This window comes from Rhinatrema bivittatum, chromosome 4 (assembly GCF_901001135.1).
Source record: "Rhinatrema bivittatum chromosome 4, aRhiBiv1.1, whole genome shotgun sequence".
NCBI classification, from domain to species: Eukaryota; Metazoa; Chordata; class Amphibia; order Gymnophiona; family Rhinatrematidae; genus Rhinatrema; species Rhinatrema bivittatum.
Window position 1 is genome coordinate 457,879,557 of NC_042618.1, and position 26,086 is coordinate 457,905,642.

At 44.8% G+C, this 26,086-nt stretch overlaps 1 protein-coding gene across 1 annotated transcript in view; it reads right to left on the reverse strand.

Moving 5' to 3' along the window:
- OTOGL (otogelin like) overlaps positions 1-26,086 on the reverse strand; it is a 205,429-nt gene that overhangs the window by 87,215 nt on the left and 92,128 nt on the right. The window contains exons 29-33 of the mRNA XM_029597118.1: positions 25,269-25,385; positions 14,978-15,134; positions 13,042-13,068; positions 7,877-8,044; positions 5,783-6,061 (exon numbers count right to left, since the gene is read on the reverse strand). Of these exons, the coding sequence (XP_029452978.1) occupies positions 5,783-6,061; positions 7,877-8,044; positions 13,042-13,068; positions 14,978-15,134; positions 25,269-25,385 (748 nt within the window). The remainder of the gene's footprint in view (positions 1-5,782; positions 6,062-7,876; positions 8,045-13,041; positions 13,069-14,977; positions 15,135-25,268; positions 25,386-26,086) is intronic.

Sequence of the window (26,086 nt, forward strand, 5' to 3'; positions counted from 1 at the left end):
TGATGAAGTGCTCAGAATTCTTAAAAAGCCTGTCACAGATGCAATGAGTTCATGGAACACAGGGACCCCTAGTGGCAAATGAAAGGTAATGAAGGCACTGGGCAACCTTCACTGAGCCACGACTGCAGCCCAGAGCAGCAGGGGTGGGGCTGCAATGGGCTTCCTAGAGGGGATGGAGAAACCTGCATGAAGCGGCGGTTGCAGCCCTAAAGGGGACACAGTAGGACTGGGGGTTGAATTCCTTGTGGGAATTGGTCTACTTTGGGTAAATACACATAAAATCGCCGCTCGGCAGGCCTTTATCTATTGTCATTTACAATGTGGCTACATTATAAATGTCTATATATGTGTCTCTAGGCATCTCCAATATGCCGCTTGTTAAGTTTACTCTGTCTAACCTTAGCCTCTAATTACTTTGGCTCCCAAGTTCACTCGACCCTGTTTTATTGTAACTTTGCTTCTTTTTCAATGTTAATTTTAATGTTATAATCCCCTTGTTCCCTGTAAACCGATATGATATGATCGGTATCATGAATGACGGTATAGAAAAGAGTTAAATAAATAAATAAATAAATAAATAAAATTATGTGGAAAATCCCTAAGGAAAAACCTTTTGGGATTTCCCAGAAGGACCCTAACTTGACTTTGTATGTTTCTGCTGGACTCTCTGCAAAAGTAAAAAGTAACATTTGTAATCACCAGTGAGAGGCAGAATGCAGTCAGGGACTTCCTCTTTTATTCCACTTATCAGATTGCAAACTGATGAAACAGCTTACAGTCAAAAACCAAGGTCCCACACTTTCTGAGTGGCGCAGATGACAAATTCACACATTATATATGATCTACAGATATTGCTAATAAGCTTTTAACAAATCAGCAGTCAGTATTTGCTACTCTATTGTGTTGTGCTATGTCGCAAAACCAGTGATTTTTGTTTTATGTATTTTAGCAGTATCGATAAGTCTATGTTTAGCTTTCAAGGATTTTACCCTTTGTTTTATGTTCGTCAGGTTTTAATTTTCACAGCTATGTTTAACTAATATTTAATATTTTATTGTGCACGTACATTGTTAGCTGCCTAGGATTTTGGCGGCATATAAATAAATCTAACTTTAACTATAACTATTTCATTTTTCATTAAATTCCTGTAACTAATAAATATGAACAAGCTCACGTGTTGCCTACATGATCTAAGAGTCAACTTAAGCAGTAAACAAGTTACTTATTTCTGTATTAGGTAAACTTTAGCACCCAATGATTATTTATGTATTTCCCAGCATGCAGTATTTACGTCATCTTTGGTTTTCTTGCCTTTTGTGAGTAAATGAGGAAGTTTCATATCCAGGGCTTTGTCAGCCACACAGGTGGGATTGTAACCAGCGAATCCCTCTAGATTACTGGTATATGTTTGCTTGCTCTTTAGCCCACTTTGTTACATGTCCAGCATTTAAACAGTTTCTGCTGTTTTGCCTAGCTATACAGTGCAGTCTGCAACCTTGTGACGGCTGTCTGCATAACTAACAAGGGAATTCAGGGTGGAATTCCTGAAATTTATGACAGTTACTAAAACTCCTGCATCCCTATGTTGCAGGGGAGTAGGCGAAAGGATTCCAGGAGTTGGCAGTTATTCCATCTCCTCATGGGGTGCGGTACCAACGGACCTTATCCCTCCAGAGGGAAGGTGCCAGAGAAAAAGAGGGTTCAAGTCTGGACGTGAGATTGACAGAGTGAAGGAGGAAGTTGAGAAGAGAGAATCAGAGAGGATTTGTCCTTGGGGATGTCACTCAGACAGAAGAAAGAGTTCCACTGATGACTGATCCTGACTGACAGATAGTTCAGAAAGGCAATCCCCGTGGTGCTGACTGGCAAGACAAGGAACAGAAAAGAGAAAAAGAAAACAAGAAGACAGCCTGCTCTACCCACAAGGTATTGGGAGGGCCCAGGAAGGAAGAGTACCTTCCCCAAAGAGCTGAATGTGGTTGTGGATTCTTGTGGAGTGTTATGAAAATAGACCGAGTTTAGTTTGGTACTATTTTGGACTATGCTACTGTCGGTGCACTATCAACTGGTGTTCTGTTCTGGACTTTATCTGCTTATCAATTGCCAGTAAAGAGTTTTTAGTTTTGAACAGAACTGGATTCGATGTGAAGAAGAACTCTGAGGGTCTTAAAAGACTATTACTTCCCCTCCCCCACCCCCTGTGCAGAAACTCCAGGAGGTCATGGGACCATGCCTGGTCAGTGAACCTTTCCATGTGTCCCCATGCCCAAGAGCTGACTGTGTCAGGGGCTACACAGGAACCTAGAAACATGAAAAACTTCAGCAAGGTCCATTCCTGATGCAATACTAAGGACCTTATCAGATCTCTACTACCAGCACTACTATTTATCATTTATAAAGCTGTAATAGACATACACAGAGCTTACAGTCCAGTCAGGACATACACAACAAATCAGAATCTCCAGCTTTTTCCTCCTGTTCTCATTCTCTCTTGAATTTTGCTGCTGTTTTTGGCCTTTACATTATTCCTGAGTCTACCCTCTTTGAGCTGCGTATCATTTATTTATTTATATTCTTTTTTATACCGAAGTAAAGCTGAATGCCTTTGAGGCATTTAAATGTCTCCCATCATATCCCAACTCTCCCCCTCCTCTCTTCTAGAGAAGACATATTTAGGATTGTGAATCTCATTTCATAGTCATAATGAGGCAAACTCTGCACCACTTTGGTAGCCTTTCTCTGGATGGCCACTAATTCTGCCTGTATCTTTGTTTTTTTTTTTAATATGGACCTGTATGTATGTAAAAATATAGTATGTCCACACAAAAACAATGGCTTTATCTTGTAAATCAGAAATGCTAGTGCCGAGGTGTCAAACTGCAATCCAGAAGGCTGCAAAAAGGATAGAGGGTTATAAGGCCTCCCTCATGAAGAAAGGCTGAACGGGCGAGGGCTCTTCAGTTTGGAAAAGTGACAGCTGAGATGGAACATTCCAGGATGTCCCGCTCCCACCTTAAGCTTGACACGGCCAAGATGTAACTTCTTTTGCTGCCCCCAAACCCCATTCGCCTCTTCCCTCTTTGTGGCTAGCACTCTCATCCTCCTGGCTTCCTCGGCCCATAACCTTGGGGGTTATCTTTCATGCCTCTCTCTCTTTCCTTCTCTACGCACGTCCGAAACTCTGCTAAAGCCTGTCGTTTCTTCCTGCAGAATAGCGCTGGAATCGGTCTCTTCCTTTCTGATCACTCTGCCCAAACCCTCAACCACCTTCCGCTTCGACTACTACAATTTGCTCTTTGTGGGCCTCCCGCTGAACCATCTTTCTCCGCCGTAATGCCGTCAAACTTTGGCTGCACAGAATGATCTCCCTTTAACATCATTTTGACCCTGTAGCCCCTCTTTTCGACCCTGTAGCCCCCTCTTCTCAAGTCACCTGTGAAGGAGTGGCCTGGTCCACCTTAATTCCCTTAGAGGGCGAGAGCTCTGTGGGCGGGACCCGGCTGGGCAGGATAAGAGGCAGAGCCCAGCAGGGATTAGCAGGGGTCCAGGATAAGGCAGCTCCTGCATATGTTGCTGTCTTAACTAAAGCTGTGAGCATGGCTGCTGGAGGTAAGCAGGCTTTCTGTTGCATGCGGATAAGAGTAAATAAAGTGTACTTGTTAAGAAGAAAGGCTGCGTGGTTCCTGCTTCCAGCCTAAGAAAGTTGCTTAGTCATCCCACCTCACTGCACTGAATCCCCGTCCACTTCTGCTTACCGTTCAAGCTTCACTTTCTCATCTATAAATGAATTCACTCCGAAGCTTCTCCTTACCAAGCCTCTCTTCTCTCTCCCTCCACCCTTCTTGGTACACTCCATTCATTGGTTTTATCTATCCCCTTCTAATCCACGGCCAGCTCCTGACTCTGCGCTTTCCATCTTGCCGCGCTGTATGCCTTGCATCATACTCCCTCTCTGGCTATATTCAAATCCAGTTTGAAAACTCACCTTTTTGAAGTTGTTTTTTTAAATCATAAGTACTTCTCTACTATAACTACACTTTCCATAAACTCTTTTGTCTTGTATGTTTGTCTTGACTAGACAGTAAGCTCCATGGAGCAGGGACTGTCTCTTGTGTGTATCTGTACAGCACCGTGTATGTCTAGTAGCACTTTAGAAATGATAAATAATACCGTAGTAGTATTAGGTTCATAAAATCATGACTGGGGCGCAATGAAATAGGAGACTGTTATTTATCCTTTCAAATAATACTAAAACAAAGGGGCATTTTTTAAACAAATTATAGAATGTAATTTTTCACTCAGCGCACAATAGGGATGTGAATCGTGTCCTCGATCGTCTTAACGATCGATTTCGGCTGGGAGGGGGAGGGAATCGTATTGTTGCCGTTTGGGGGGGTAAAATATCGTGAAAAATCGTGAAAATCGTTAAAAAATCGAAAAATCGAAAAATCGAAAAACCGGCACATTAAAACCCCCTAAAACCCACCCCCGACCCTTTAAATTAAATCCCCCACCCCCAAATAACTTAAATAACCTGCGGGTCCAGCGGCGGTCCGGAACGGCAGCGGTCCGGAACGGGCTCCTGCTCCTGCATCTTGTCGTCTTCGGCCGGCGCCATTTTCCAAAATGGCGCCGAAAAATGGCGGCGGCCATAGACGAAAAAGATTGGACGGCAGGAGGTCCTTCCGGACCCCCGCTGGACTTTTGGCAAGTCTCGTGGGGGTCAGGAGGCCCCCCACAAGCTGGCCAAAAGTTCCTGGAGGTCCAGCGGGGGTCAGGGAGCGATTTCCCGCCGCGAATCGTTTTCGTACGGAAAATGGCGCCGGCAGGAGATCGACTGCAGGAGGTCGTTCAGCGAGGGTTCCGGCGCCTCGCTGAACGACCTCCTGCAGTCGATCTCCTGCCGGCGCCATTTTCCGTACGAAAACGATTCGCGGCGGGAAATCGCTCCCTGACCCCCGCTGGACCTCCAGGAACTTTTGGCCAGCTTGTGGGGGGCCTCCTGACCCCCACGAGACTTGCCAAAAGTCCAGCGGGGGTCCGGAAGGACCTCCTGCCGTCCAATCTTTTTCGTCTATGGCCGCCGCCATTTTTCGGCGCCATTTTGGAAAATGGCGCCGGCCGAAGACGACAAGATGCAGGAGCAGGAGCCCGTTCCGGACCGCTGCCGTTCCGGACCGCCGCTGGACCCGCAGGTTATTTAAGTTATTTGGGGGGGGTTCGGGAGGGTGGGGGATTTAATTTAAAGGGTCGGGGGTGGGTTTTAGGGGGTTTTAGTGTGCCGGCTCACGATTCTAACGATTTATAACGATAAATCGTTAGAATCTGTATTGTATTGTGTTCCATAACGGTTTAAGACGATATTAAAATTATCGGACGATAATTTTAATCGTCCTAAAACGATTCACATCCCTAGCGCACAATCAACTTACATAGTGTGGTTTAAAAGAGGAAAAGTCTATAAACATCCTGGTGGTGAGTAACAAGAAATAGATCTATTTTATGAGATCTGCCGGGTATTTGCAACCCGGATTGACTACTGATAGGGACCTTGGTCTGACCCAGCATGGCATATCTTATGTTCTGGTTCTTAGTACATCACTAATGAATATGCATGAGACATATTTGCATATAGCAGAGGCAGTGCATGCAGATTCTTGAAGGACTAGTTTGTTGCCCTCCAGGATTGCAGTTTGATACCCCTGCACAATGCATATTCTTGGTGGATATCCTGAAAACCCAACTGGATTTTCCTGTACTAGTGAGACAACGCCCAACTTACCTTCAATGCTAAAGCTACTGGAGTGTTTGAACTCTTCCGAATTATCATATTTTGACACTTTGACCTCTGATGCCGTGGCTATGATGAAGAACCCTTTCTTGCTGTATAATTCAAAGGCACTGAAACCCGGAATCCAGAGGCCCTGGTGGTGAAAGAATGTAGCTCGTCTGCGAAAGGCTAACTTTGACTCCCAGAGCTCCAAACTAACAGCTTCATTCTCGTGGACATAGAGAAAGTAATTTGGTCTTTCAGCAGATTCCAAGGAGACAAGAGACAATGCTGTAAAAATTAAAAAAAAATCTATTAGATAAATGAGGCTTGACTGACGTGCCGCAAATGCGCACTAGAGAGCAGCTCTACCTCGCATGTGCGGGCGAACACGTCGGTCAGAGCAGAGCATCAGCTCTTTGAAAACATGGCGGTGGCGGCGGCGAGGAGCGGTGGCGGCAGCAGCGAGGAGCGGTGGCGGCGGCGAGGAGCAGTAGCGGCGACGCGCACAAGGGAGGGAGGGACCTCCCCCAGAGACCTTCCGTTTGTGCCATCCGAAGGGATTGTGAATGAGCTGAGAGAGGGGGAGTGACTGAGGGGAGGGGGGAGGGAGGAGGTAGTGACTGAGGGGAGGGGGAGAGAGGAGGGGGAGGGAGGAGGGAGTGACTGAGGGGGGAGAGGGGAGGGAGTGACTGAGGGGAGGAGGGGGTGACTGAGGGGAGGGGGAAGAGGGGAGGAGGGGGAGGGAGGAGGGAGTGACTGAGGGGAGGAGGGAGGAGAGAGGGAGGGGAGGAGGGAGGAGAGAGGGAGGGAGAATAGAGGGGGAGGAGAGAGGGAGGGAGAATAGAGGGGGAGGGGGGAGGGAGAAGGAAATGGACCGAAAATGTTTTTTTAATGTAGCCCGTTGTTACGGGCTTAACGGCTAGTACATACATATAGAGCATAAAGAAGAAATCCTTGGACACAAATAAATAAAATGATGAAATGTATTTGTTGCTGATTTTGGTTAATAAGGAGGAGAATGTTCAAAGAATTTTACGCAATAGCAATTTATGTGCATAAAGTAGCTGTCTGATAATTTCCTTCCCTCCATACAGCTAGAATTGTGCCTGGTGTTCTTCAGTGTGTAGACCGTTTAGCGCAAAACCACGGGAGAAAATGTAGCGCAAGCTTTGTCCCACTGCAGTTTGAAAATTGCCCCCTATGATCTCCTGCTTCTTAGAGGTTATTGTGGATGGGGGCAGAAGCTCTTTCTCTTCCTTGAGAGTCACAGTATGGCATGCATTCTTTCAGGTCGAAACAGTAAAGTTCGTGGGAGAGCAGGCGAGCGCCCGCTCTCCCGGCACACGCACAGGTCAGTGTCCTGTGCGCGCGATTCAGTAAACTAAAATATTTAAATTAGGGCCGGCGGTAAAAAGAAGAGCTAGGGACACTAGCGCGTCCCTAGCGCCTCTTTTTGGACAGGAGCGACGGCTGTCAGCGGGTTTGACAGCCGACGCTCAATTTTGCCGGCATCAGTTCTCGAGCCCGCTGACAGCCACGGGTTCGGAAACTGGACGCTGACAAAATTGAGCGTCCGGTTTTCAACCTGCGAGCTGCGGGCTGATTTCAAATGCTTTTTTTTTAAACTTTTTTTTAACTTTCGGGACCTCCGATTTAATATCGCCATGATATTAAGTCGGAGGTGCACAGAAAAGCAGTTTTTACTGCTTTTCTGTGCACCTGTGCTACGTTTGGGTAGGCGCTAATTTCTGAAAGTAAAATGTGCGGCTTGGCTGCACATTTTGCTTTCTGAATCGCGCGGGAATACCTAATAGGGCCATCAACATGCATTTGCATGTTGCGGGCGCTATTAGGTTCAGGGGGGTTGGACGCGCGTTTTCGACGCTCTATTACCCCTTACTGAATAAGGGGTAAAGCTAGCACATCCAAAACGCACGTCCAATCGGCCTGTTTGAGCAGGAGAACACTTATGCACCTCACTCCAACTTGACTAGCACTAAGTAATAAGTTGTCGGAACTCGTGCTTTGCATCAGGACTTAAAGAGGCCTCTACAAACGCTTTCAAACAAAAGTAGACATTTTCATGACATAAAGAATACTTACATAGATCTTTATCTTTGTAAAGGCCTGGGGTTATCATGAAATAAAATAACACATTTCCTTGTGCACTGATCCTTGGCAAGGGGAATATCTTCCTACTTGTAACATTGGCTCCTAAAACGACATCGCTTTGACCATAACTAGCTAGGATGTAGGGTCCTTCTCCAAGCCCTGACAAAAGAAAAATGGTAAAAAACTTAGGATAACATAACTGTAAAATAAAATGTTTATATTTTTCTTTGTATTGTAAAGCTTTTCTATTCCATTCTTGGGTGTTTGGAGAAGGGAGTTGAGTGTATGTTCAACATAAACAAAGAAATCCTATTGTATCATGGGGCACACAAGATTCTTGCATGAGGCCAGCTAGGCTTGTCAACCATTTATCATTGTCCACAGCAGGGAGGTCTTGAATGGAAAAATAAACTGGCATTCAGAGTGTCTCGTACCCTAAGTCTAGGTTTCGGGCACATTCCTGACATCTCTCAAGCTATGGTTTGAAGATATTAGCTAGTGTTGTATCTCTCATCTAACTTGCAGGCTGATACAGAAAGACGCACGGGAGAGCCGGCGAGCGCCCGCTCTCCCGGCGCGCGCACAGGCCACTCTCCTGGGTGCGAGATTCAGGAGGGTGGCCTATGCAAATTAGGGCCCACGGTAAAAGGAGGCGCTAGGGACACTAGTGCGTCCCTGGTGCCTCCTTTTTGACAGGAGTGGTGGCTGTCAGTGGGCATAACTGAGTGTCCATCTTCCGACCTGCGGGCCGCAGGCCGATTTTTAATTTTTTTTTTAATTTTTACTTTTTTTTTTACTTTTGGGGCCTCCGACTTAATATTGCTATGATATTAAGTCGGAGGGTGTACAGAAAAGCAGTTTTTTCTGCTTTTCTGTATACTTCCCCGGTGCCGGCCGAAATTAACGCCAGCCTTTGGGCAGGCCTTACTTTCTGTATCGCGCGGGAATAACTAATAGGGCCATCAACATGCATTTGCATGTTGCGGGCGCTATTAGTTTCGGGGGGGGGGGGGGTTGGATGCACGTCCAAACCTGGGCTAACAGTGCGCTCTACCGGAGCGCACTGTACTGTATCGGCCTGTGAATTTGTAGAGTGGGAGCTCTCTAGCTTTCTCTGGTGCCGCTGTTCTCGTCTTTTCCTGGGGACCTCTTGACTGTCACACTCTTGCCCTGATTGAAAATCCTACTCTGGGAAAAGGTTGCAATGTAGTAGCTGTTCACTCAGATTACTTATTAAAGTTCCTACCCTATAGGTAGCTATCTCCTTGCATCTGTAGTTCATCCCACAATTAGAAATGTCCCCATTCTATATTTTCTAGCCCACACTGGAGCACTCTAGTTTGATCCTGCTCTTGAATGTCCCGGTAAAAAAGGAACTAAAGGACCTATGCACTCTTGCACTAAAAAAAGGTTTAGTATTTTTGCACTGGTAAAAATTAACGGGCACACTAAAAGGCCACTTAATGGGAGATGCACTAAATTTTAGCATGTAGATGCAAAAATAGTCTCCGCAACATATGCACATAGAGCATGTTAATGCTTTTTTTTTCCATTCACTAACTAGCATGTAGAAGCTACGCATTCACAGTCCTCCTTTCCCTAGTCTCCTTGCTTCAAAATTGTATCAAAGTAAGCCCAACCCATAGGGATCATCAGTGCAAAGGAGATAAGCGGGAGAGATTCTGGACCCCAGAAGAGATGGGAAAAGGAGAGAATTCCAGAAGAGAACAAAGCAGACGTGAGTGTGTATTTCAGTCTGTCTGTCTTCTGTGTCAGTAAGGGTCTTGAAAGAGCAGAGTGCGAAGATGTGGTGGGTGAAAGAAAGGAGTATGGAAGGGGCTGAACCACATCAATAACAATAATGACCATCAGAATCTTCTCATGCTATGTGACCTGATAGAATTATTAGAGAGTGAACGTTTTTTGCCTTCGGTCAGTCTTTAAATGTCCTTGTTTGTCATGGAATTGCGTTGTTTTTATTTCTGTAAGTCACCTTGAACTGTTCTTGTATTAGAGCAAAATATACATCTTTTACAATAAATAAATATACTGCGAAGTGTTCCATCACCTTCATCTTTTAGCCACAATACTTGTTGGCAGCTGAGCCCTTGAAATAGCATGTGAGCTATTTAACACCTGGCCCAAGGCCGGTCTTAAATTTTAGGCTTTAATAAGCACACACACCAAAAAGAGAATGAAGGAGAACAGACCTGTCTGCTAATGCCTAATCTGCATATAACATGCCTTTATATATATGTGGAAAAGCTCAAATGTGTATCATGGATCCACCAATATCTTCATTAGGACCTTTGTGCATACTCTGCTAATTTTAGTGCATGCTAAAATCACTCGTTAAATTTGGGTGCACAAGTTCTGAAATGTTTGCATAACCTCACAGAGCATTACTGGAAATTCATACATGTCCTTCTGTTGCTTACTGGTACTTTGTGGGTAGTCTGGGCAAGGTATATATGTGAAGGAGGGTATGTCCTCAAAGAAAGAGTTTACGCATCTGCGGGAACCATTTTCTATCATCTCACACCCCAATTGCTTTTCTCGGAATGTCACTGATGTAGATAACAGTAAATTATAGGGGTGTTCATTAAAAAAATGTTCATTTTAATTTGCTTATCTAGTAATTTTATTGTTTTGGTTTTTTTATTTTTATTTCATTTCTTCTTTTAGCCTATGCTAAATGGTTTTAACACATGCTAAATGATAAATTAATTTTCGGGGATTTTTGTGTAGTTTCAGATTGAAAATGACACAATATGAAATAAGAAATTTTGCTGTGTATTCTGGGTTGTTAAGAGACAAAATACTTGTTTCGGTTCATTCATTCGTTTCATAGTTCACAGTCATTTGTCAGGTTCGTCTCAAATGAAAAACATTTTTTTGTTTGTTCATGTCATTTGTTTTCTTGTTTTACAGTGAAGTCAAAATGAGGAAGCAATCCATAGGCCCAATTGACTTCAATGTAAAAGAAAAACTGCACTGGACCTGAGTCTCATTGCCTAGACCCAAGCCTACGTCCAGGCTCAACACATGGGCCCATCCCATCATGGAGGCTGATGTCCGGCACCAGGCCTGTTTCAAGCTGGGTCCCAATGCCAAGGCCCAGGCCTAGGTCTAGGTCCGATGCCGTGACTGGCATAAGATCAGGTCCCATCACCAAGGCCTGGACCAGAGGCTGGGTCCTATCACTGAGGCCCAGAAATAGGCCTAGGCCTGAGGCCAGGTCCCATCACTGAGATTCAGGTCTAGGACCAGGCCCAACACCAGGCCCAGCCAGAGACTGGGTCACATCATTAGGATCAGGGCCAATGCCAGGTTTCAACACACAAACCTAGTCCCATCACCAAAGCTCAGCTTTGGTCCTAGGCTAGGCCTAAAACTAGGGTCTGGCTTGAGAATGGGTCCCATTGATTAGACCCAGCTCTAGACCTTGGTCCAACCAGCCCGAAGTTGGGTCTTATTACTAAGGCCCAGTCCCATGACCAGGCCTTCCAACTTCTTCTGTTGAATAAAAATGATGCTGTCTGCCCAAAGGACACGCTGCAGTGACATCACTATGGTGCCTTCCTTCTGAGCAAGCAGCACTGTTTTGATGTGCAGCCAGGCTTTGGAATTGGGCCTGGGCCTAGGTCTGGAGGCCCAGATCCAGGCCTTCCACCATTTTGTTTTTCTTCCATTAAATAAAAATAGCACCGTCCACCTGAAGGATGCAGTGCAGTGGCTTCACTGTGGTGCCTTTCTCCAGAACAGATTGCATCATTTTGATATATTGCTGGGCCCCAATCTCGGGTTGGGTCTGGGTCTTGGCTTTTGAATCCAATCTTGGGTTGGGCCTCAGCATCGTGCTTGGGTTTAGACCCAGGCCTCAGCAATGGGACCCAGCCTTGGGCCAGGCCCAACATCAGGCATAGGCCTAATCCCAGTTCTGGTCCTCAGTAACAGGATCCAGCTTTGGGCTGGGTTCTGGTATTAGAACTGGACCTAGACCCGGGTCTTGGTGACAGGACCCAGCTTCGGGCAGCCTCCCTACTAGCGTGCCTCCTTGTACTGCAGGGAAATAGCACCAGATAACCCGCACTTAAACAGGAGTTAAAACCCGCAGTAGGGTCAGCGTGGCCTAGTACATTGGCCACTTAGTTAGTGCACAGCTTGTTTTCTGGATTGTGATGAGAGCACAAACCCCCCCCCCCCCCCCAGAAATTGTGGCAATCACAGCTGGATGATAACACAATTTTAATGCAAAGCATGTACAGGAGTCTGGGGGGGATCCTTTCCAGGATAGAAAAGTGCTTGCAGGTCCACGTGAATCCCTTCCTCCCCTCTCTCCAGGACAGTGCCGTGGACGCAGGCTGAGTGGAAGGGAGAATTCCTCAGGAATGTTTTCCAGACCCGAGGATAGGGCTGGCAGGGTTGGTGAGGTTCAACCTTCCTCCCACAGGATGCAGGAGAGCAGTATAGTCATGCCTAGGTAGCAATCGGACTTTTTTGTTCACGTGATTTAATGGATTTGTAATTACAGTAAACAAGGCTGTGTTAAGTTACAAAACGTGTCATGTTTGCAGAGAAGCAATTACTGGCTTGGTTTATTGTTTCTTCTATATGCCATGGGGGGGGGGGGGGAGCCCTTGATAAATCAGACCCAGCTGGAAGAGTGTGCACAGGCTCTCATTGAGTCAATCCTGGTCCAGTGCCCGCTACCGGTGGGGATCGGAAAGTGTGCGCCAGTCCGGGGGGGGGGGGGGAAGAGGATCTTCTCCACTATATCCATGCATATTCCTGCCCCCAGCACACCTAAATCTCACACTTTCAGTAAGGAAGAAAAGCATGTGCAGACACCCTGAGAAACTCTCTCCCACCTGGCAAGAGACAGGGATGCAACTCTCCTGGAAGGTGTTGAAAGGGATCTGAAGAAATGCAAACCTGCAGTTCGCATTCCTTCCCATCCTCAGATTCCAGGCTGAGTAATTCAGTCACCCTAGATTTGTTTAAAAAAAAAAAAAAAATCCTAGTTCCCCCCCCCCCCCCCCCCCTCTATTACTATCTCCACGCCAAAAAAAAAACAAAACCAGCTGAGCATGTGACCAGAACATGATAACGAAGCTGCACTCGGTAATGTGTTTCTTCAAAGAAATGCTGCTTACCTTGGTTGAAGTACTCGCAGTCATAGGCTGAAAGACAACATGGATACACAAGTAAGAGACATGAGAAGCTTCATTCATGATCCATATCGGCCAGCCGCAGCCGCATCAGATGACATAACATAAGGAAAATGAGCCGGTAACCCAGCTGCATCGCAGAGAGAGAGCTCTGTGTCCCACCTACTCCCCCCCCCCCCCCTCCACTACATCACATTCTTAGAATGTTCCTAGGACTTCATAGGCAGTGGAAGAAAACAGCAATGGTGAATTAATTGTCAGCAGCCCAGAACAGGTTATTAACCCTTCTGCTGCTGGGTGCAAGTGAAGGGACACAGCTAAATATACAGCAGCAGGACCCAAAAATAAAGGTATGCTATCAGGAGCAGCCCGTGGGCTCAGTGGCGGTGCGGAAAACCTGGGGTATTATCCTGGGGGAGGCCCCTCGCTCCTCTGATCAGCTGGGCCTGTGGATGCTATGACTTGTAACAATAAACTATCAAAATCACAGTCTGTAAATCTGGTGTCAGAAGGATTTGTTAATGCTTGCTGGAAGGACAGAGCTGTCTGGGAAGATCCAGTCCTGACCCGCCATGATGAATTTCTTTGTTCAACTTCCAGGCACCTTTATAGCCAATGAGAAGATTCAAAATCCATAGGCATTCTCTCTCTCTCTCTCTCTCTCTTTCTCTCTCAACCCATTAATAGCAAAATAAAAACTGATGAGAGATTTACTTAAATCAGCTTTAAAATTTCCCCAAACCATTTTGGTCAAAAAAATATATTATAGCCTGCGAAAGGCCTGTGCCTGACTTAATGGATGCTATTTTCACTTAAGAATTGGACTGGTACTTCAGCTTTCAAGGTGAAAAAATATTCTGCTATCCAGGTGAGCAGAATATTTTGGCTTTCAAAAAAATAGCATGTATAATAAAGAAAAACTCAGTTTTAGGGAACCTTATAACTCTCTCTTTTTAATTGTTTTCTCTGCATCACACACACACACACACACACCACACACACACACACACACTTGACTGCCTCCTCTGCCCCAAAGCAGCTGCAGTGGAATAATCTCACTGGGCTACATTTTTGTGGCGGTGGAGGTTGGAGGCAGAGCGCACGGCTTAAGCCAGCCAGATTGCTGCCGAGTACGGTAAGCAACAGTGTGCAACTGAAAAAGATCAATCTGGCCAGTCAAGGCCTGCTATCACAGTGCCTAGGCAGGCTAAAATCCCTCCTCCAATTAAACCCTGCCCTGTGGGCCACCCATTTTGTGAGCTGCTCAATTCAGTCTCCCAGCCTTGGTAAAACTTTCCAAGGGGCCAATCTAGCCACCCAGCTGCCAAAGTCAGGTGGCTCTTTGACAATTCACCTGATGGTTACAGGATCGTACCATTGCACGGCACACTCTCTAATTAAACAGCGATGACCAGGAGGAAAGATGTTCCCTGGCGAGGAATGCCTCAGTCGATATGTAATTAGACAGAAGCGCAAACCATAGCGTACATGACTAATTATGAAAGGGAGAGAAGGCAGAAAGGGGACCAGAAATCATTATTTAAGGGGATAGTTGTCGCAACAGCTGACCGGTGAGTGGGGCAAAAGTTTGCAATTCAGCTCGTCAGGGCTTGCATCCATCCCCTGCGCTGCATCAGTGTCTCAGTTTTCTCCGTGGGGAAAGTGCTTTGCTCTTGGCCCCCAGCATTATTATCCTCCCAACCGGAGGCAGGCCTCTCCCATAGACGGTGACATGAGCTACACCACAGGCTCCTCAATCCCCAGCCCCCAGTCTGGGTCTATTATCCTGGAGACATCTCCTCTCTCGGGCAACGCACTGCTTAATTCAGTGGAGCGCCGCAAAGATAAGTTTCAGGATTCCGCCTCTGTACATCCCTGCTAGCAGGCTGACAACTCTCAAGTTATTAATGACTGTACTCACGGCAGACAGTAGGGGATCGCCAGTGAATTGCTACTCCTTGCTGGCAGCATTTGTGAGCGTAAGCAGAGATACTCGTGCACAGACACTCACAGTCCCCGCCGAGATTACAATTGCACGTGTCTGTATGACAGTTTTTGATGAACGAAGTGACATCAATCTGCCAAATGAAATTGTTAAAAAGGGAGAGAAATGATTGTGCTTCTGAATGCGTTTCCAGTCATACACGATTCCAACAACTTTTAATATTTCTGAAAACTTGAATTATAATACTCTCTTCAACATTCCTATTACAGAAAACATGGAAAAAAGCAGACTACAGAATTTTATGTTTCCTGAATCAGGTAACTCACATGTAGACAACTTTTGTTTTCAGTTTTTATTTTATTTTCCCTGGGAATTTATCAGTGTTTATATAAAATGGAAGAAAAATCAGTGGGGGAAAAAGGACTCGATTTTTTTCCCCACAAATTGTTCTCCTGTTTATTTTGTTATGATAAACACTTAAATTACCAGGAAAAATAAAATAAAAACTGAAAACAAAGATCCCTACAGACACTCACACACACACGCATGTTATTGTGTCCTTTCCTGACTCAGGTTACACACTCAGGGTACACAGGTTACATTTATTAAAGTATTATTGGTTTGCATTTCAGGAAAAGAATTGTTTAAAATATTGTGAGTCGGGGTTGGAGTGGAGCTCGTTGACGGCTTCATAAGGTCTGTAGTGCGGTTACTGGTTATATATATCTGTGATCGAGGATATGAGATAATAGAGAATGTTATATTTTCATAAATTTAGTGGAGGTGTCAATATGGTATGTATTTTTAGTGGATGATGGGAGACTGATCTAATGGGAGTTTTCGGACATATTTGGGATATTTTTGAATGTAGTAAGTATTCTTATGTTAAAGGTTATATCTTGTGTGGGATTGTTTAAGTAATAGATTTATTGAAGGGTGTGGTATTTATATATATATATGTATGTTTTAGGTGCTCAGCTGTGAATGGGAACATCCCTTTCTTTTAAAAGAGTTGGTTAAGGATTTCCCCTGAAGAAGCCCTAGTAGGGTGAAAAAAGGCACCTTGTTGGGATGAACATCATTGGACAAAAGGGGTGAACATCGGGGTGAACATCGTTGAAGAAAAGGGGTGAACTTCGTTGGAGTAAAGGAATGGAAACATCTAACTAGATGGGATGGAGTTATTACATTTAATGCTTAGAGAGCGAGTAATTATATATAATCCTGTATTTTATGGGGGTATAGGTTTTATGAGTATGAATGATGTGTGAATGAATATGTGATATTATTGGTGTTAAGGGTCAGGATATGTCCGTATGGCAATGTATATGTGAATCATATAATGGATTGATTATATTGACATATCCACGTTGTGTCTGATTGTAGATGTTTTTGTACTTGTTTGATAAAGCTGTGTATTATATAAATGCATTATACAAATAGGAAAGGTGTAATAGAACGAGTAAAAAATAAACATGTATGTAAAATAGATTCTTTGCTTGTATGTATATGAAATAGATGACATTGCAAACAATTAATGCTACAGTTTAGAATCAGATGGTGTTTATGGTTATTGATTCCCATTATTGAGGTGTCAGGTTACACACTGCCATCTAGTGGAGGTCCGGCAAATGTAGTTGAAGGCTGGAAGAGCAGAAAAGGAGAGACATTCTAGAGGAAATTACACATGGATTTAATTCCACTGTGCAGAAACATCTCTGTAACATAATATGTTTGCCTCTTGTTCACTTATGGAAATTATTTAACTTCAGAGCTTCAAATCCTTCCCTCTTTTCTCATGATTAGACTGTAAGCTCCAGGAAGCAGGAACTGCCCCTCATGTGTATCTGTACAGCTCTGAACATGTCTAACCGTGCTTTAGAAATGAGAAGTTGCATTTATTTATTTAAAAGACTTGTAAGCCGCACGTATCCAAAAGTTTAAGGTGAGGCACAAAAATAAAACATGCAGAAAGCAAAATCACATAAAACTATTTTTTTCAATAAGTTTAACAATTTAAGTCAAAACTGACATTACAGAATATTGAACGAGAATAAAAAGAAAAATAATAACAAAGAAAATAATTAGCAAGATCATCGTCGTTAAGACCTCAAATTGGGGACTTATTGTAAACATATAAAGTTAACGAAGAAAATAAAGAGCTCCCAATTAACAAATACAATCCGCTATATCATAGACACAATAGGAATGCTAGTCTAAGAGGGAATAAGCAAGGGTCTCTCTCTATGCTGCAAAAAACCATCCAGCTGATCAGGATAAAAGAAAATATATTTCAGTGTACCTAATTTAAGAATACATCTGCAAGGAAAAAATTGAAAAAGAAATGATGCACCAAATTCAACCACACGTTTTTTAAACAAAAAAGGCCTTCCGTCTAAGCTGAATCGCTTTACCCATGCCAGGAAACAGAGCTAGCTGCTGGCCACAAAAACTTTTATCACAGGCACGAAAAAACATTTTCATCATCCAGATTCTATCGTGCCCTAACGCATATACTGCAAGTAAAGTAGCAGTCCCATGAATTCCAGTCTGAGAGTCTTGAAGTTATCTTGGACATTAGGTTGAATAGGACTACTGGATAAGGAAGCAGCCTGTCTAGAGGGTATATAGAAAGCCTTAATAATAGGAGGAATTGAATCCTGAGGCATTTAAAGAACCTCAGTATAAAATTTCCTCAGTACTTCAATCGAAGAAATACTGACTTAGGAAAATGAAGTATTCTTAAATTTAATTTCCCAGAATTATTTTCTAAAGCTTCCAATCTATGTTGAGTGAATTCCTGACCCTTAATCAGGGCTGCTTCACATTTACCCAGTGACTCACACTGCTTTTCCACTTGAGAGATAACTTCTGTATTCCCTTTTGTAACTAAATCTAGCCCCAAAATCCAAGTTTGAATTTGGCCAACAACTGCAGTATCATTTTCAAATTTGGTCCCTAAAGAATGTTCCAGGCCTTTAAAAGTAATCCAAAGTGTCTCCATGGTAATCTGTGCAGGTCTCTCACATAAGTGGTGAGGAGCTAGAAGCTACAGTCCCCAGAGGATCATTAGAGATCACAGCAGATACCTGAGAGGCCATCACTACAGGTTCCCCCACCACAGGAGAAACCTTCACATGACCGTGAGGCTGAACCGGGATCTCCTGAGAACCAGATAATGACACAGAGTCCAATCCAGGAGGTAAGCGGGAGTCGGGGCTGAGGGAGATGGAAATTCCAGAAGAAGCGGCAGGAGACACCCTGTCTAGCTGAAACAGTCCCGAGGGAATACTAGAACTCAAAGACGGCATGAACCCATCAATGGCCAACCGAGACGTTGAAGAGAGAACTGCAGGATTAGGAGGGGAGAAATGAACAGTTCCTTTTCTCTTCTTTCCAGAGAAGATCAGCGACCAGAGAAGGTAAAGCAAAAAACATGCCAGAGAACAGACTTACTTGCAAAAATCTTCTGATGGTACAACAAGTAGATGACCGGGCTTCAGCAAAGCCGTGCACACTTTTGGTGGCACACCAGCGGCAGCTGCACGCCACTAGAGATTGAATTAAATAGGCCCCTCCTGGCATCCTGGGTCAATGACGTTAGGGCTCCCAGGACGACCAGGGACAGAAACCACCAGGCAACAGAGGAAAAAACCGCTTCAGGTAGCTCAGGTCTCCAGCAGCAAATCTGCAGGTCAGCAGGCAGCTCTCCCCTGAAGTCCCAGCCTGTGTGCCACTAGAGATTGAATTAAATAAGCCCCTCCTGGAGTCCCAGGTCGATGACGACAGGGCTCCCGGGATGACTAGGGATAGGAACCACCAGGCAGTGGAGAAAGAAAATGCACATCAGTAAATTAATTAAGACAGGTTACGCCAAGTTGCGTATATTACATCAGTTAAAACCATTATTAACTTTTGAGGATTTCTGTACTGTATTGCAAACTCTAATCTTCTCAAATCTTGACTACTGTAACTCCTTCCTATTAGGTCTTCCAGCAAGTCACCTAAAACCACTCAACTATTACAAAATGCCACAGCAAGACTCTTAATAGGATCTAGGAAATATGATCACATTACAACCTCGCTGATGTCACTGCACTGGTTGCCAATACAATCCAGAATCTACTATAAAGAACTAATGATAATATTCAAGATCATTCACTCCAATAACACTTGCTTATTAGGGGAGACACTACAACCTTACAATCCTCAGTGAATACTAAGATCTCAAAATAAAGGACTATTGACAATTCCCACAATAGAGAGCACACATATGAATCAAATAAGAGATCATGTCTTTCCTTAGCAGGACCAAAGCTCTGGAATTCTTTGCCTGAGACGTTTGGATTTTACCAGATAGAAAGACATTTAAATGCAAATTAAAAACATGGCTATTCAAAAATGCATATAATTTAATTTAAAAACATCAGAACATACAGAGCCACAAAGACAAGAAGGACATAATCGAATCATGAAGAATAAATAAAACTAGAGAATGAAAGATTCTCATAACAGCCCACTGACTAAGATGTGAAAACTATCACTTTAATTACCCTTACACTTTGCCTTATGTACAAGATCAATTGCTAATAAATACTAGAAAATTTCACTTGATACATACTAATGCCTGCCTGTGATCACCACCTCTATAAACAATCTTTCTTTTTTTGTTGAATTATAATTATGAATGTCACTTTGTAAACCGTTGTGATCTATACATGGAATGTCTAAATAAATAAATAAATAAATAAATAAATAAATAATGATAATTTACAAATTTCCAATAGCAAGTCTGAAATTTCATTTCTCAGTTCTTTCAGCACTCTGGGATGTATACTATCTGGTCCAGATGATTTGCTACTCTTTAGTTTGTCAATTTCCCTAGTACATCTTCCAGGTTCACTGACATTTGTTTCAGTTCCTCTGAATCATCACCTTTGAATATAATTTCTGGCATGGGTGTATCTCTTACATCCTCCTCAGTGAATACTGAAGCAAAGAATTAATTTAGTCTTTCTACTATGGCTTCGTCATCCCTAAGTGCTCCTTTTACCCCTTGATCATCTAATGGTCCAACTGATTCCCTCATAGGTTTTGTACCTTGAATGTACCTGAAAAACGTTTTTATTATGAGTTTTTGCTTCCACGGCAAGCTTCTTTTCACATTTTCTCCTTGCCTTTCTTATAAATGCTTTGCATGTGACTTGCTTGTGCTATTTCCTGTTTTCTTTATTCAGATCCCTTTTCCATTTCTTGAAAGATGTTCTTTTAGACATTATAGCCTCTCTTACCAGTAGTCATTTAGCCTTCTTTCTACCTTTTCTAATTCATGGAATACATCTGTTCTGGGCTTCCAAGATGGTATTTTTAAACAACATCCATGCCTGAGCTAAACTCTGTTGCACTTCCCGGCCGCGTTGGCTCTGCGGCCGGGTCTGCTTACCTGGCATGACCCTCTACCAGCATGGCCTCGAGTTCCTGCCCTGTCCGACCCCGACCGCATCCTCCACGGGCGTCCCCGGCTCCCTCACGGCCCTCAGCATCGCAGCTCTCCTTGCGCTGGGGCTCGGCATCCTCCTCGGTGTCGGCCCCGCCCCCTTAGCGCATGTGCAGAACTCTGTTGGATTTAAAGACCCAAGCACGGGAAGACCTCAGGCGCTGCCCGAATCTGACGTCACTCATGCAAGGTACTTATACCACAGCCTGGCCCTTAGCTCAGAGCCTTGGCAATTGGGTCGTACACTCCAGTGTAACTAGTTTGCCTTCCTGCGTTCCAGTGTCTTGCTCCTGTGTCTCCTGTTCCAGCGTCTCCTGCTCCTTTGTCTCTCCACTCCTGGTAGTACCTTTCGGACTGATCTCATGATACTGACATTTGCCTATTCTCTGACTACTCCTGCTTGCTGCCTGACCTGACCTCTGCCTGGAACTCTGACTACTCTCTGATTGCTGCCTGCCCTGACCTCTGCCTGGAACCCGACTATTGATCGCTGCCTGACCTGACCTCTGTCTGGAAATCCGACTACTCTTGACTGCCACCTGGAACTCGACCTTCAGCTTGACCTGACTATGCCCGGATTGACCTCTGTTACCGACCCTGCTTTGGCTGACCATTCTGGACTGATACTCTGGCCTTGATCCTCGCCATATACTGTGACTCATTCTTCTGGCTTCCTGCGACCTCTGGTCTTGCCTGTCTGGACACCGACCGCACACCCTTGTTGGTGGGGGACACTCCCTCGAACTATCTCACTAGGAGATCCTTCGAGGTCCACCTAAGACCAGGCGGCCTGGGTAACCAAGGGCTCAACCTGAGGGAGCCCAGGGTTGCTATTGGTGAAGCTCCAGTTAGCCTCTGTCTCCTCCTGTGCTCTGCCTTCTGATGGCAGGCGCTCTCCGGGTCTGACCAGAGGGCCGTACCAATCCTGTACCAGGCCAAGGGTCAACTCCCAGCGCAACAAACTCTTAACCTTTGCAGTTGCTCCTTTTAGTTTTTCCTAACCATTTTCCTCATTTTATCATAGTCACCTTTTTGAAAGATAAATGCTGTCATAGTAGATTTCATTTTTGTGCTCCCTCCAGTTATTAAGTCAAATTGTATAATGTTGTTATAACTATTGCCAAGTGACTCCAACGCTGTTACCTCTCACACCATATCCTGTGTTCCACTAAGGACTAGGTCTAAAATAGTTTCTCCTCTTGTTGGTTCTTGTTCCAGCTGCTCCATGAAACAGTGATTTATTTCATCTAGGATCTTTATTCTCCAGAATGCCCTGATGTAACATTCACCCAGTCAATACTGGGGTAATTGAGATCACTCATTATTACTCTGCTACTGATTTTGTTAGCTTCCCTAATTTCTTTTACATTTCATTGTCTGTTAGTTCATTCTGGCCAGGTGGACGGTTTTACACCCCCGCTACTATTTTAATCCCTTTCTCACCTGGAATTTCTATTCATAAAGATTCAACATTGCATTTGTTTTCCTACAGAGCTTTTATCCTGTTTGACTCAATGCTCTCTTTAACATACAGTGCCACCCCTCCACAAATTTGATCCATCCTATCATTTTGATATAATTTGTACCCTGGTATCACAGTGTCCCATTGGTTATCCTCCTTCCACCAGGTCTCTGAGAAACCAATTATATCAACCTCTTCATCCAGTGCTATACACTCTAACTCTCCCATCTTATTTTTTTTAATTTCTATCATGTTGGGAATAAGCTGTTTTAGTGGACCCTTGAGCTGGCCTGCGGGAGACTGGAGGAAGATGGACTATAGTCTCTTCTAGGGACAGGCCGGGAGGCGGATACCAGGCAGGCAGTGGATGACGAGGTTCACCCTGGAAGCCGGGACTCCCCCAGGAGGAGCCCGTAGGAGCCCGTCCACTGGGACTTAGGCAGTTCACCCTGGAAGCCGGTACTCCCCCGGGAGGAGCCCGTGGGAGCCCGTCCACTGGGACTTAGGCAATCGGAGTCTGGATCCAAAGCAGGGCAGGTACTGGAACTGGACTGGAACTGAAGCAAGACAGGCACTGGAATTGGACTGGAACTGAAGCAAGACAGGTTACTGGAACCGGACTGGAACTGAAGCAAGACAGGTTACTGGAACCGGACTGGAACTGAAGCAAGACAGGCACTGGAACCGGACTGGAACTAAAGCAAGACAGGTTACTGGAACCGGACTGGAACTGAAGCAAGACACGTTACTGGAACCGGACTGGAACTGAAGCAAGACAGGTTACTGGAAGCAAGCAGGAACTGAGGCAAGACTCGTGTACAGGAGCGCAGCGAGTCTCAGGCAAGAACGGAGCTGCTTGGGCAAGCACACTCCGGGGCTCGGAGCAACTGGGAACCGCAAGGATCCCTGTTGCAAGGCAAAGTTCTGGGATCCGCGGCGGCCTTACATAGGCTGCCGCGTCTGACGTCAGGCATGAGGCGGAGTCTTCTGTGGCGGGAAGAGGCCTTCATAAGCGCGGGTCTTGCGCGCGTGCGCGCCTAGGAAGGAGGCATCCCGGAGGGGCTTCTCGGCGGCGTCCCTCCTGCGGGAAAGCCGTGAAACAGGCCATAGACTCCCCAAGGCGGAACGGGACCATGGAGGTGAGGGCCGGATCACAACACCCGCGACTGGGACCGTAACATATCATTTGTATACAGACATTTCAAAGTATGTTTCTTGTTTGTATTAACAACCTGCACTGGAATCTTTCTGCACTTTACTTAAAGGCATCTGATCCCCTTTGGCATTTATTGCAGCCTCTCTACTGGGATGCCCTAATTTCCCTGTTTTCTTAGTTTCCTTCAAAGACAAATCATTCCGAACCATGCGTTTCTGAGCAACTATCAGCTTTCCCCCATCATCTCGTTTGATAGCACAGCTTTTAAACTAGATGTTGGGGAAAAGCCGATAGTCGCTCAGAAGATCATGAGGAATCTTTGAAGGAAACTAAGAAAACAGGGAAAACAGGGCATCCCAGTAGAGAGGTTGCAATAAATGCAAAAGGGGATCAGGTGCCTTTAAGTAAAATGCAGAAAGATTCCCCTGTGACAACTATGAAAGCAGCTGACTCAGACATCAGTTATATCTGGTCTGCAGTGGTGATTTTCTGCCGTGTAAAGCCAGGTCGATGACCTAGAACCTTCCTGATCTGTGGCACTGTGAGCATTTTCAAAATGTATAGGGTGACATTGCTTGGCTGTTGATCTTGTGAGGTCAAAAACTAGGAAGTGCCAGTACCTGCCTGCGAGCTTTACAAAAATACTCACAATGCAGGGCTGGCGGAACTCATCTCACCAGAAGCCACCAAAAGAAGATGCTTTGGCTGCCACCCACCCAACCTGAGCTGTGGTGGTTGGCAGTGCTCATCCTGCCATCCAGTGATGATATGAACCTGTGCCCCCGCCTTCCACTGAAAATGGGAGGCTGTCACCTGCCCAAACTGCTGCTGTGCGTATGTTTCAGTGCACATGTATATTTGTAATACAGGAATACACTCACATTCTGCATCCCTTTTATAAATGTATGTGCATATATTTTGCATACATAATATTTGCAACATATGTGCATAAAAATTGCCATTGTATGCCAAAGCAGGTATGTTCTAAACCATGCACATATTCCGGTTATGAAAACACTGACTTGCGTGCGTGCTTGGAATCACCAGTTCGCCGATTCATCTGCCAGTTCTCCCCGACCTCCACCGGTTCACCTAGACCCTCCAACACTTCAACCTGAACACACCCCCTCCCCCCATCCAGACCTCCCACCCAAAAACTGCAGACAAAAGAGAAGTACGATTTCAGTTATGCAACTCGATGAGCAAGTTTGGGAAGGCCTATGTGTGCGCCACTGCAAAATTCTAAATTGTGTGCACATTTCCGAACTTCCCCCCTTAGTTTTTCCCTTTTAATGTTTACGCTGGGCACTGCTAGTAATATGCGTGTTCTTCAGGCTTTTACAAAATACTGCTTACACGCGGGTACATGCAGCTTACATGTGTAACTTCTGATTTCATGCATGTAAATCTTTCGAAAATTCACTCCACAATGAGTTGTGCGCACTGGGTTTATGCGGGCAGAAGGGAAGTTAGGACGAGATCTCCAAATCTTGTGTTTTGCGCAGGTAACTCCAAACGTTACCCGCACAAAGCCTTTGAACATTGACCTTGTGAATGTAACTCTTTCGGCACCCGTGATGCCCCTGAACAGCTCATCACAGTTTAACAAAATAAAAAATAGTAGGGGGGAGGTGACTGGAAGATCATCATCAATCTCCTAAGTATTAAGGATTCAAGTACAAGGCTGCCATTGCATATCTCCCACATCCGGGGAGACAGACATCTGAAAAAGCTCTTGAGAGAGGAGATACAAACTTGTGGCCAAAGCATGAACTGGCAGTGGACACTGGACAGTGCCTTTTATTTCCCCAATTCACTGCCATGGGAGCTTTCCGTGCAGAGCTTAAGAGCCCATAAACTCTTCCTGACAGTAACTGGACACGGGAGATACCTGTGACTAATCTGGACCGCTGCTGGGCACAAGATGTTGTCTGCATATTTTAAAATGTCTCAGAAGTGAAACAATGCTCCTCATTCAGGGCAAAGGGGGGCCGGTCTCCCATCCTGGCAAGGCCTTATCACCCAGTGTGAACGCGTGTATCTCAAAAAGCAGAAAGCTAACGCTGGATTACTGATCCTTGAGCGCTCCAGGTCAAGAGATTCTTGACCCTATCTCCTCTTCATTAGATGTTTAATAAAGTCCAAAACTCACCACATTTCGACACGGGGCGAAAACATCGCTGTACAAAATGGAGCATTCTTTCTTAGCATAAGGGAATTTGCTCTGGTGCACTTCACAGGGTCTTGTGGTTTCATTGGGACTTTTACACTGTTGCAAACAAAAAAATATATAAAAAGTTTCATACGTTACGACGGAGCAAACCAGTTCAATGGAGAAGTTGTCATGCACACAACGATTTCAGTTTGAAGCCCCATTAATTTAATAAGCAACGTGCCCTGAATTAAAAAGGATTTCTGCCTGAAAAAAAAAAAAAGATATGGGACTGTTCTAGTGACATATTTCACCGAGTCGAGACAAGGCGGAGCGCTATGCACCAGGGCAAAACAGTGGGGGTATTGTGGAACTAGGGTTTGAAGGGTATTTCCTCCCCATGCAAACTGCGGCACAGCTCAGGTTATCCAAGTGCATACTGGTATAATCCTTTCCTGACTGTTTTTTTTTTTTATGTAGGTTGATCTCGTAAACCGCCTTTATTGTAAAACATTTTTTTTACTGTTTATGCAGTATAATACATTTTGTAAATAAATAAATATATAAATCCTTCCTACCTACATCCTAAAACAAGTGCAAAGCACATGACGGAATATCAGGCGGGGTCTCCCTATCTGAGAGATGAATGGCCTCAATAACAACTTAATATTGGTTGTACTATGGAAGCAGAAGCCTGTTATTTGGCCTCGGGGAGGGCTATTAACCCTTTAAGGCAGAACTCTGCAAAAGCAGTCCACCGTGGCAAGCGTCTTCTATCCTAATGAGGGCTCTGACCACCAGTTTGTCTCATAAGGTTA